The sequence below is a fragment of the Leptosomus discolor genome, chromosome 3, assembly GCF_034619465.1.
Source record: "Leptosomus discolor isolate bLepDis1 chromosome 3, bLepDis1.hap2, whole genome shotgun sequence".
NCBI lineage: Eukaryota > Metazoa > Chordata > Aves > Leptosomiformes > Leptosomidae > Leptosomus > Leptosomus discolor.
The window spans coordinates 71,154,420-71,166,710 of record NC_141393.1 but is presented as its reverse complement, the minus strand read 5'-3'; the positions used below and the strand labels follow the sequence as shown (position 1 = coordinate 71,166,710).

Sequence of the window (12,291 nt, the reverse complement as noted above, 5' to 3'; positions counted from 1 at the left end):
GGGAGGATGCTTGTGGGCCCCCGTGCCCCCATCCCTTTTTGGAGCTGGGGGGGAGAGAAAGGAAGGGGGATCATGTCAGTGCCTGTCCCCTTCCTGCAGAAGCTTGAAGCCCCCATGCCCCCTCCCCAGGGGCTGTGCTCCCTCCCATGCCTGTCTGTATTTATTGACCCGGCCTCCTGGTGTTTCTCCGTTCGGCTCCCACTGGATTTGCTGTTACCAGTTCCCAAAGATGGTGAGAAGAGCCAGGATGTGTGGGTGTTGCTATGGAGAAAAGACCAAACCAGGTATTCTGCTGCCGCGTGGGGAAAACTGGAAGAAGAGGAAAGCTGGTTTTGCAGAGTGCCTTAAACACAAATGACTTTACCGAGTAGGGGGCTTGGACTTCTGTCTCTGGATGTTATTACCAACTCGAACAAATGTTGCATTTCACTTCTCTGGGATTAAAAGAAAACCACTCGACCTGTACTGGAACCAAACCCTGTGTTTGCCTGAGTCCGTCTGGCTGGCTTGCACCTCTGGGGCCACAGTGGTGTGGGAGAGCAGGCACGAATTCATGGGCTTTCAGCCATCAGCCCCTGCCTGGCTTGGCAGTGGGAGCAGCAGCTGCCCCTGCCAGCTTTAAGCCTCTGGGTCTGGTAATGGGACTTGTTCCCTGTTGTCCTGACTCGCAGGTGGCTTCTTTGGTGTCCCAGAGAGGTTGAGCTCACCCTGCAGTGCCCCTTCCCTGGGGATGCTCAGAGCAGCCTGTTTGCACAAAGCTTGCCGTGGGGCCGTGTCCTCAAGCTTCCAAGAAATTAGGCAGTAGGTTGGAAAGCTCTGGGTGGGGTCAGACAACTCTTTTTCCCTTAGGAAACCAGATCAAGGCAAGGGCTGTGTGCCGAGGGAACAGCAAGAAACCCAGGAGCTCGCGCAGCCCAGCCAGGGGGAACTAGAGAAGCTGTCAAACTTGGTAAGGCTGAAAAACTACACAGAAAAGAGATGTTTCCCCTTTGAAATTGCAAAGCCCACTCCCACTTCTTGCAGAATGAAAGAGGGGGAACAAAAGTCAACCCAAAGACCAGGTGTTTCTATCTTCTAGTAAAAGTAATACATGGGGATAATGCAAATTTCATAATCAAGGTTCATTTATCATTTGGCGAAAAATAACAATATTCACTGTATAGATCCTGAGGGCAATTAAATATTAATATAACCCCTTATATTTTTTGGTAATGAAAGAGGGAGTTCTCTAAAACACAGCCGTGTTTGGGGAAGAATGTCCTCAGCAGAGTAGCCTGCCCTGCACGCTGGGGTGAAGGACAGTGACTGGTGGCAGGAGGAGCTGGCGGCTCTGGACATTGTCCGAGGACTGCCAGGCCACATCCCAGGTGGGTGTGTGTGCTGCCCTGGGGCTAGGGTCTGCAGGGTGCTGGAAGGTACCTCCTTGCATCCAGTGCATTGCTTACCATCCGCATCAACCCTACTAGTCCCTGCTTGCTGCGGGGTACCTTTGTGCCCCGAGCCAGCCAGTGTCTTTAACAGCCGCTCATTTTGAGTGTGGCTGATTGCGCTGGGCACCGAGAGGTGCTGGCGGACACCCTAGGAGATGCTTGGTGAGGTTTCTTTCCTAGCATTGTATTAAAACATCGCTCAGCTCTTGACAAATCCCAGAGATGTAGATGTGGGAGAGCAGGGAGTGCACATGGCTTCTATCACACCCACTCATGCCCTGGGAAGCAGGGTAGGACCCCTGCAGCTAACGGCAGGCCAGGCTGAGGCATGTTCCCTGCACAGACATCTCCTCCTTCCCACCACCGAGGCTCTGCTGCAAAGCAGGGGCAGCACAGCTGCCCTGGCCCCTGCTGCCTTCTCTGAGACCAGGTGCCCTGGGACAACCTGCGTTTCCAAGGTGCCTTATTTACAGAGCAGGAACAAGGGCAATCTGTGCCGCTGCCCCCCACCCAGGAGCATGGGCACACATCCCAGCTGCGCAGCCACAGGGAACACAGCAAATGGTGTAGGGTGCTGTGGACGCCAGCAGAAGCAGACGCGGGATACTGCAGGTAGTACTGAAGATCAGTTTATTTGCTCTATTCCCTCTTCCATAAAACCGGAAAACAATCAACTTCCAGCAAGAGATGAGAAAGCAGTAAGAAGTGAGAGATTTGGCTCTGCAGCTCCTCCCCTACGCACAGGGCCAGGCAAAGGTGTTAACACGTTAGTGATAGCTGCTCCGAAAGGCACACAGCAGTCTGGAACTCCCGAAGCTCCCCAATGGGAGGCGTGTGAGCCCGGCAGGACACCCCTCTAGGGCCTGGCTGCTGACACCATGCTTCTCACCCGCCTCTGGGAAAAGCTGGGCCGGTGCCAAACAGGAGAGACTCCACAGTGCGAGACCTGGAGCCCTCACTGCTCTGCTAACCTCTTCCTTGTGGGACTGATTCAAGGCAAGAAAACACCCAGGGTTTTAGTTTGGAGGGGATGTGGAGGATAAAAGGGATGGGGAGGATTGGTTTAGTATTGTGATGCACCATCAGTGTGATGGTATGAGGCTGCTGATCACACAGGGTCAGGGAGGCAGGAGCTGGGCACGGGGAAGGTTCCTGACGCCAAACGACGTGCAGCCCGGCGGGACGGAGGGGCAGACCTGCTCACTCTGGCTGCGGGGTGTAACGCAGGTACTTCTTGCCTGACGGGAGGTCCTTTGTGAAGACTCCTTTGGGAAAGAGCTTCTTGGCTTCCTCGTCAGGTAAGGTGGGCACGACCATGACGCTGTCACCAGGCTGGGGAGCAGATGAGAACTGTGAGCCTTGGATGCTGGTGGCACGTCCCTGCTGGCAGATGACACTGCCTCCCCATGAACACTCAGCCCCAGCGCCCCAGGCACTCCCCTGCAGCTCTGCCTGGAGCCAGCAGCGAAGTCCGAGTGGGAGCTCCACTGGGAGGTGGGGGTGATCTCAAAAGGGAGAGCTGTGCCATCTGCCAGCCCTGCCAACGGGATCCCACAGCCCAGCTCTTCCCCACAGCACTCCCACGGGAACAGGAAGTAATGAGAGGGGAATTGGGGCATCTCTATGATGCAGGAGGGAGTGCAGCTTGCCCGAGGCTGCTCATCCATTCCTATCACTCAAGGTGGCCCTGGACAGGAGGTGCTGGCTCCCCCTTGGCGTGCCAAGCCCCAGGGAATGGCATGCTTCCCTGGGGGGTGGGCTGGTGGGTGAGCCACCCCACACCGCTGTGAGCTTGTGCTGCGGGAGAAGAGTTTTCAGATACAAAGCTGCCTCCATGCTCTGCTTTGCCCCAGGAGATGATGGTGCAATTTGTACCCTCAGTCTGTGGATGCTGCTGTTGAGGGGTGGAGAGGCACAGTGAAGTGCACTGATACCCCAGTTAACTCAAACTCCAAGGCTTGTGCCCACGGGGCCTTCCTGCCCAGATGGAGCAGGTGTTTGGGACAGTGCTCTGGGGGGCCGGTCCTCCTTCAAAACACAGGAAGACTTCTCCAGGACACCCTGTAACAGCAGGGTGTGTCCTCTGGCTCCAGGCAGGCAGGCTTCCCCAGTAAGAGCTACCAAAGCCAGCAGCAGGACAGGTCCAGGAGCTGAGCAGCTCTGCTGGGCTGAGGAAGCACACTGGCTAGCTAAAGCAGCCAGACTGTGCTGCATGTTCTTGCTTTATCTTGGCTGCCCAAACTGTTTTGGGGAGTTTTAAATAATGCTACTGTCAGGGATGGCCACAACTAAGCAAATTCAACCAGTAATTTTCCACGAGGATAGGACTCGGCTGTGTACGTGCTGGGCAAAGCGGGGCCGTGCCGATACTGGCCCTTCCTGGCTCAACAGCAGGAGAGCAGCGAGCTGGCCCAGGGAGGGGAGCCCCGTGCCTGCCGCTTCGCTGGCTGGGAGTGAACTTTGGCACACTAACCCCTGGTAATGCCCTTCCTTATCACAGACAACAGGGCAGGACCTGCCTTGGCCCAACGCTCAAGTACTGACAGCCAAGGGCCAAGCCCAGTATTTGCTTGCACCAGGGACTGAGGGCAGAGACAGGAGGTTCCTATGGCTGACTACAGGCTGCAACAGCACCGGGGCTTGGGCTGGGATCTATCTCATGTCCCAGGACCTCAGCAGCTTTCCCCACCCCATGGGTCCCCCTCTAAGGGAGGCTGGTTGACATTTCAATGCACGTTTTCAGTGTCCACCTGTGAGCTTTGCTCCCCTCCTCACCTTCCAGTCCACAGGGGTAGCGACCTTCTTGTATGCTGTCAGCTGCAGGGAGTCCACCACTCTCAGGATCTCATCAAAGTTTCTCCCAGTGGTGGCTGGGTACAGGATGGAGAGTTTCAGCTTCTTATCCGGGCCAAAAACAAACACCTGAGCACAGGGAGACAGGGTCAGGGGCTGGGCATATGTTTGTCCAACTGCCCTGCTGGATCTGCTCAGCCCTGCTGCTCCTCCCTTTCCTGGGAGGTGGCCTGCTTGATCGAAGGTGTTGGGATAGGGGAGATGCCACAGTGGGGATCTCCTAGAGCAACAAGTGATGCCCAGGCACAGGGAATACAGCGTTTGCTCTGGGAGGTCCTGTTTCCAATGCCAGCTTGTTTTGCTACTTCAAATGTTTCATCCCTCCTTGACCTGTGCCCTTCTAATGCAAGCATGGGAGGGGAGAAGGAAAAGTCCAGCAGATCAAGCGCTTTCATCCCCTCTACGTCAGGACAGGCACAACCAGGGTGAGCTGACCGCAACAGCAAGATGGAGCTGTTGCCAGCAGGCCAGCGCTGCGCCAGCCTCTTCCTGCAGCACAGCCCAAGGAAGTCCACCTAGCTCCTGAAGATGGTCGTGGCCACCTGGGTAAGCTGCCCCCACCTTCAAGCCCAGCCCCAGGGACACAGGGCAGGACGGCGGGCGATGCCTACTGCTGAGGAGGCTGCCGTGCAGCGGTGCTCCAGGGCCAGGTACTCACCACGCGAGCCGTCAGGGGCATGCCGTCCTTGTCCCGCTCGTCTGGGTCCAGCATGCCCAGCTTGATGGCGAGCTCCCGGTTCGCATCAGCAATGATGGGGAAGGGGAGTTTCTCCTCAGGTTGTTCCCCATTGTATGCGTTGATGTCCTGCAGAGAAGAAAACATTGGCATGCTCATGCTCCCTGTTGTGAGTACCACCGTGGGAGACAGAGGCCGGGCAGGGAGACCTCCACGCAGGCTTTATGTGTGTGGGGCAAGCTCCTGCAGAGGGGCCGTGCCGAAACATGTTCAGCAGCTGCTCTACAGGAGCTTGTGACTTGCTTGGCCCCAAGGTCTACAGGCTTGGACAGAACGGACAGGGGCTCACACTCTGCCTCATTCTTAGAGGTTCATCTGTCTATGCTCACACCCGGTCGCTCACCTCTGAAACTGCCTGCGAACCAGCTGCTTTGCCCAGGCAGTGGGTATGGAGAAATAGGGAAGTCCTGCCCGTGCTAGTGACACAGGGAGAGTCACCCACCTTCCCCTGAGAACAGAGGTGTGATCTAGCACTACTGACAGAAGTGCTCGTGTCACGCCTGAACTGGACTGTGCTCTTAAGGAACAGTTTCTCTAGTGGTAGAGCAAACCAGCTGCTCTACAGCTAACAAAGGTCAAGTGTCAAACACTTCACAGGTCTTGTGACCTGTGAGGGACCAGCTCCATTCAGCAAGTCACTCCTAGCTTACTTAACTCTTGAAAACAGAGTGAAAGTCTGAGTGCAGGTGCTGGGACACTGCATGCTGCTTTCTGAACCATGGCTGGGACAGAAGAGAAAAACATCTCCTTCCACAGCTGGGCAGGCTCTCCCTTGTGACCATAGTTTATGAGGTTGCTCCCTGTGCTAGTCCAAACTTGACCTGCTTCACAGGGAAACTGTATTTTGAGGGTCTCTGAATCCGGGCTGGACTTGGGCAAAGCATTCAAGTTATCCTTGTAGTTTGTGGTAGCACCCATACGGGTCACGTTGAGCCACAGCGGGGCTGGGAGGAGCCTGCTCAAGGCAGCACAAGCAGAGTAGCTGCCAGCATTAAAGCAAGTTTAATCCAAGGTTTCTGCCCCAGAACAGAGCTGCCCGTTCCTTTCATCCCCTTTACGCTACAAGGGGACAAAACTGACTCCAGTGCCTCCCATGCACCACTGTGGTGCGTTATCAGCTGAGCTGATAATTGGAATGTACAAGCCCTCTGCCTTCCCTGGGCTTTGAACGTGGGAGAACAGGCTCAGAGGGAACTCGAGGAGGGAAGGGTTGGAAACACTGCCCCTTGGCACTGCCCACTGCTGCACTGCTTGCATGCCAGAGGCAGCAAGAGCAGGCAGGCCTTGCACCACTCCTCAGCCCTCCCAGGCTGACAGTAGCGACACAAAGGCCTGTAACCCTGCCCGAGCTGCTCCGGATGCTGCAAGCAGGTCAAGTGGTGCACGTGTGGCAAGGTGTTTCCTCTCCAGCTTTTCTCTTCGCTTGTTTTCTCCCCAGGGCTTTCTGAGTCAGCACTGCGCTGCAAAAAGGGGCTGCTTATCTCGGCTGGGTTGTGGTCAGGCCTGCCTTGGAAGGAAGGAATCGGTTCTGTTCTCCTGCAGACCTGTCTCGTCAAAGCAGAGCAGGGAAGGAAAACAGAGCCAGAGAGGCCAGCCCAGGCAAAATGCTTCTGCATGCCCCACAGAGTTGCAGGAGGCTGTAGATGAAGGTCAGACAGTGACACACACAACCCCCTCTCTTCAGAGTGCGGGCTGGAGGATGAAGAGAGCTTCTGAGAGGCAATATATGAACTGTAACTCGTTCCAAAATGCACGTAATTTCATGACCTGGGGATCTCTGTACAAAACAGCCTCACAAACACCACCCTATTTTGCAATAAGACACCCAAGACTCACTCATTTCCTAATGAACTACTTTTCTTTCCAGAGTCCAAGCTGAAACCAGACATCGCTAGAGTGATTTATTCACCCCTGACTCACCAAGGCGAAGGCATCAGTGGCCAAAGAGAGCACTGAAACCTCCTCTGACATGCACAGCACATGCCAGCCAACCCTGCTTGCGTTCAGCACAGCACATGCGTTCAGCCAACCCTTGGAGATGCAGTGCACAGACTGGGGAGGCAGGAGAGTGGGATCAGTCCCTGGGTGAGCTACAGGTTTGTTCTGAGTCCTGCAGCAAGCCTCTGGGTCTTGGCTGGGGATGGCTAAGAACAGCAGTGACATCTTTGGCTGGGAAAGCAAAGCTGAGCAAAGTGACATAAGAATTATTTGCTATACTCTGGTCCCACTTTTCCAGGCCCCATCTGCCCACTGAAATTTGGTAGCAAAGCAAGCAGAAGTTTCTTTGTTTTTTCACGCAGGATTCCAGCCATCTCTCCTGCCCACTTGTTTCCTTCACAGGCTGTGGTCCGGATAAAACAGCTTCATCCAAAGAGAAAGCATAGGTATGTAAAGAAAAGTTACACAGAGAGGTCTGACCAAAGTTTTGCTCACTCCTAGGACTTTTCTCTAAGATCTAGTGAAGGAAAACACAGTTTCTAGATCTCAATCTAGCATTTAATGAAGACTGCTTTTGTCCAGACAGGCAGCTTCTGCCAAGGCTCGGTATCTCTGTGAAGCTCTTTTTTTTTATTCCTCCCCCCTGCCATGGCTGGGCAGGAGAACCTTGGGGCACCGCTCCTGTCTCAGACTTGCGGCAGGACCTAAGACTTGCCTTCCTTGTTTAGCAGTTTAGCTCTTCATGTTATCTGAAGTTCTTTGCTTCATCAAGGACAAAGGAAAAGGATCACATGCATGGGCAAGGTCTAAGAGCAGACAAATAACATCCCCATCCTCCACAACACACGCGTGCTGCGTGCATTGCTCCTCCACGCTCCCTCCACCGCTTACGGTGTTGCAGCCTGACATGTCCTCCCGTTCCCAGGCTAAAGAACGCCACTGACTCTGCACTGAAGCAAACCAGCTCAAATCTGCAGGCAGCTTTGTTCCCCCTCTGCACCTTTTTCTGTAGTCTGCGACAAGGGCGATTTCAAACACAGGCTGCATGGAACGCTCCAGTCTGACACGGATTTGACTTCACCAATTGGCTCTTTTGCTCTGCAGGACTTTCAGGGTTTTCTTTTTGACAGGTGCTGAGCTGACATTTCCAAACCACTGTCTCTGAGGCCTCTCCCAGCCTCATAGAAAGCTCACCGCAGCTTGGACCGCTGCCCTCTGCCTTTCTCTGTGCTTGTTCTGGAAGGTTTTCCAAACGTGCTACTCTGCCTCCCATCAGCCAGCGTTGAGAGGCTGTTCTGCAACTTCTCCTGGTTTTACCTGAGGTAGCACTGAATAATTGCATAGCTTCAGCAAAGTCGTGTCGTTGTTCATCTCTTTTCCAGATCACCTGAGTATGCTGAACCCCACGTGTCCCTGCAGACTCTCAAGGGAGCTCACTGCTTCCCTCCCTTGAAATGATTTACTGCTTCCTCCCGTCTCCCTGCAGAAAAGAGCCTGCCCTTCACAAAGCTGATTTTGTTGAAAAGCTTCTTGGAAATTCAAGGACTTTTACAAAGTCAGCAATACCCTATAGTTATTCAAAGGGCTTTAGCCAACCAGGAGGTGAGACTCCCTTACAAAAGCACAACTCAAACTTTCTGTTAACTCCCATTAAAGAATAGGATGTTATCTGCTAATTTGGCTGGTGGTTTCAGTCAGTTTGACCAGCACAGAAATCTCCTTTACTGGTGTGGGATTTGTATGCTGTTTCTTCCAGGCCCTTCTGAGGCTTGGTGGGACATGGGCCACACACCGCTCAGGTACGAAGGTCAATTTAAGCAATAAGGCAATCAGGTAATTTTTAAAGCCAGTCAGTCACGAAACAATGTTTGAGTGTGGAAATTTCTCACCTTTACTACCTCTTACTGCACACATGTCTCAACCCCGGAGAATGCGTGAGAACATTCCCAATGTTAAGAGCAAAGAAAGAGGCAGGTAATTCACCCAGGGATTTTTACACTCTGGCCATATCTGTCTGAAATGCTCATTTTACACCCCTACCACCTACGAGCCCTGGAGTCACGGTCCCTGGCAGCACACCATTGCTGAGGCTGCATTTGAAGTTTTTCATTAGTCCCTTTTATGTTCCTTCAGCACGCTATTTCATTTCCAACCTTTTTTATACTCCTTCATGATGGTTTTATATTTAACAATTCTCCTACTTGTGGTTTTATGTTTAACGTGCCCCTGTTTGTTCTCTGTTTTCTTTTACCTGCTTGGGCACGAACTGCACCCTTTGAAGACTGTGTGTTCACTTCTGATGCTTCCTTTCCTTTCATTTCTTGTTTTATTACAAAACTTTCTGAGGATCTGTGGATAGACTGCCTTCCTCTGGGCTTTTAGTATCACCTTCACATACGTTTTACCCTTTCGGGTATGTAGGACAGCAGTAATACTGTTTCAAAGTGTCAGTGCACAGAGTGCCTGGGACTTGTGGAGTGCTCCATGAAGTTGGAGCAGATCTTCCTGTTCCTGCACTGAATTTTACCACCTCCTATCCTACCTGCTTTGGCATTCGAGACACGCAGTTCCAAGCCTGTGCTCTGTTCTGTGTGGGCTTTTCCTCTGGCCTTCAGAGCAAGGCAGCAGTGCAAGCTCCCCTTGCGCCTCCCCACGGCCCGTACCTTGCTCCAGGAGAGGTGGTCTTGGACGCTGTCAATGGAGAGGGCGATCATCTTCACATTGCGCTTGCTGAACTCGGACGCCAGCTTTGCTGCCCGGCCAAGCTCGGTGGTGCAGACGGGTGTGAAGTCCCGTGGGTGGGAGAAGAGGATGCCCCATCTGAAAGAAGAGAGCAGGAGACGGCTCGTGAGACATCGTTCCAGCTTGTACTGCAGACAAAACACTGTACAGATTGGATTGCATGGAGACTACTGCGGGAACAGCTCATCTCTCTGCTGAGTGGAAATCCTGCCCTGGGAACCCTTCCTATCCTATCATGAGAAGCCTTGACGAGACAGGTCCCATTCATCATGCTCTGAGAAACTCCCTGCGCCTCAGTCCCCCTCTCCCTGCAGGAACCCACAGGGGATGCTGGAATGGCTTATGGAGGTGGACACCATGCCACAAGAGAAAGTTTTGGGGAGCCACAGGTACACTCTGTACCCAGAGACCACATGTGCGAGAGGACATAGATGCCAATCTGCCAGCCACATTATTGCAGAGGTCATTACCGATTTACAAGGCTATTCACTACTCGGTATAACTCATCAACCACTGTGAGGAGAAACACCCATGTGTATCATGCGACTTTAAAGAATGGGACAGGACCAAACCTTAACCCAACCGCTGCCGAACGTACTGAATGAAAAAATAAGAATTAATCGACTAACAGGGGAGGCCAGAAGTTAACATCACATTATGGCTACAGTTACAACAACACTGCCACCTCACTTTTCCCCACTGCTTCCCCATCGGTGGATCTTGCAGTCCTTAGAGCAGGCAAATACCAGCCAGCCCACTTTACAGCGCACAGAGAAAGGCAGCAATGCAGCCCAGCAGTGAGGCTGGCTTATGACAAAATGACTCCCAGCTCTCAGGAGTTTCCAGAGGCTAATGCAAAGCTACTCGCAGCACATAAAATTCCCTGCCAGAGACTTGTCGCACTATTTCTTAGCTCAACGCTCAGAGGGCTTACTGCACCGCTCTTCACCTGGCCCCCAGTGCTCAGCAAATCCAGCTGCACGACACAGCAGCTGGGGAAAGGCCTGTCTTAAAGAGATCTGGGAACGCAGCTGGAGGGATCAAGTGAGGCACCCTGCAGCTCTGCCAGAGCCATGCGATTGCCACGGCTCACCATGCAGTTACAGGGCAGCTACCTGGCCGCTGGTGCTACAAGCCTCTCTTTATTCAACAAGTATATTACTTGAATAAAAAGGCAGTAAATAACTGAGTAGAAGCTGGCCAACAAAGCTGCCATGTGGGTGATCAGGCTGGAACAGCCAGTTTTAAGAAGCCCTGCTGCTTATTTTCTTGTTAAGAAGGTTCCTTTTTCCCCATTTGCCCAAGCTCACAACGCTGACAGAAGCGGGCTCAAATGCTGATTCAAGCCTGCCAAGCGCTGCCGGGAGCGAGTCCCAAATGTGCTGTGCCAGCACCCTCCCGCTCATGCCAGAAATGGAGCAACAGGCTTTGTGGGAAACAGTGCCTGGAGTCACGCTGCTTTCCATGTTGGCCTCAAACAGGACCAGAGCCCTGTGCCACTGCTCGATTACACACCTTCGCACACCCGGGCTCACTCACAAGGGACACATGTGACACATGAGCTGATCTCTGCGGCTGGCCCGGACTGAGAGCCGCTTTTGGCAAGCCTGGCTTTGCCCTTCCTTGGGCTCTGCCGTTTTCAGAGCACCTCTTCCCTCTCCTTGAAGGCTCGGCTCGCCCTCTTGCCATGTAGCCCGCAGGAGGGGATGGGAGCAGACGGGGAGAGGCGGCTCTGCCCTCTCGGAGGAGCCGGTGTGCACCTCGCCACCGCACTCCCCTGGAAAGTCGCAGTGCCCGGCTGCCCGGCCCAGGCGCGGCGCCCTCCCGCGCCCCTAGAGCCCACCCGGGAGAGGTGCCGCTGCGGCTCGACGTGAAAAAAAGCCACTTTTGGGACAAGCCCATGGCACGGACTGGCCCAGCTCTGCCTCCTCACGCCGGTCACACGCCCGTGGGAGTGACACGGCCTGCAAGGCTCCCACCCGGGGTCGAGCCGGGCTCGCACACGCAATTCACCGGCGTGCTCATCTGGAAGGAAACCCTTCGCCCTTGGCGCCCGGGAGCCAGGCCCGGCTCGGCCCGCCGGCGGGGGAGGACAACGGGCCCCCGGGGACCGTGCCCCGCGCTGCTGCCCGGCGACCGGCCCCTTCCCCCGCCGGGGCCGGCCCTAGAGCCACCCACTGCCTTGTCTGCCTCCCGCCGAGCTCCCCCTGCTCCCCCGGCACCACCTGCGCCCCGCGGAGGGCCGGCGCCCCGCCGGCGGTGCAGAGCTCCCCTTTCCCCGGTCCCGCTGCTTTCCGCCCCCCCCCCCCCCCCGGTGCTCACGAGTCTCCCAGGAAGTCGTGGAAGCGGATGCGGCCCTGCGTGGTCTCCGCCTCGAAGTTGGGCGCCTCGTCGCCCAGCAGCAAGCCCGGCATGGCTCCGGCTCCCGTTCCCGCTCCGGCTCCGTTCGGTACTGGGGCTGCCGGCACCTCTGCGCATGCGCGGGGCCACCCCCCCCCGCCCCCCCCTCGGGCAGTCCGGCGGATTGTCACGTGACGGGCACCCGCCGCGCTTTACGGCTGCCGCCGCGCTTTGCTGCGCTTTGCGGCGCGG

General features: G+C 55.0%; 1 protein-coding gene across 1 annotated transcript; it reads right to left on the bottom strand.

Annotated features, from left to right (window-relative positions):
- Positions 1 to 2,043: 2,043 nt before the first annotated feature.
- Positions 2,044 to 12,122, bottom strand: PRDX6 (peroxiredoxin 6). The gene is made up of 5 exons (XM_086462827.1): positions 12,022 to 12,122; positions 9,621 to 9,777; positions 4,942 to 5,088; positions 4,206 to 4,352; positions 2,044 to 2,762 (listed from the first exon to the last, which is right to left on the bottom strand). The coding sequence occupies exons 1-5, from the start codon at positions 12,111 to 12,113 to the stop codon at positions 2,631 to 2,633; spliced, it is 675 nt and encodes a 224-aa protein (XP_086318953.1). The 5' UTR covers positions 12,114 to 12,122; the 3' UTR covers positions 2,044 to 2,630.
- Between the last annotated feature and the right edge of the window lie 169 nt (positions 12,123 to 12,291).

What these genes read in the sequence shown, in the direction of transcription:
- PRDX6 (XM_086462827.1), bottom strand. Translation starts at nt 12,113, where the DNA reads ATGCCGGGCTTGCTGCTGGGCGACGAGGCGCCCAACTTCGAGGCGGAG. An exon ending in CACGACTTCCTGGGAGACTC is followed by an intron (nt 9,778 to 12,021) that starts GTGAGCACCGGG and finishes CTCTTCTTTCAG; the next exon opens with ATGGGGCATCCTCTTCTCCC. An exon ending in CTACCCCTGTGGACTGGAAG is followed by an intron (nt 2,763 to 4,205) that starts GTGAGGAGGGGA and finishes TCTGCTCCCCAG; the next exon opens with CCTGGTGACAGCGTCATGGT.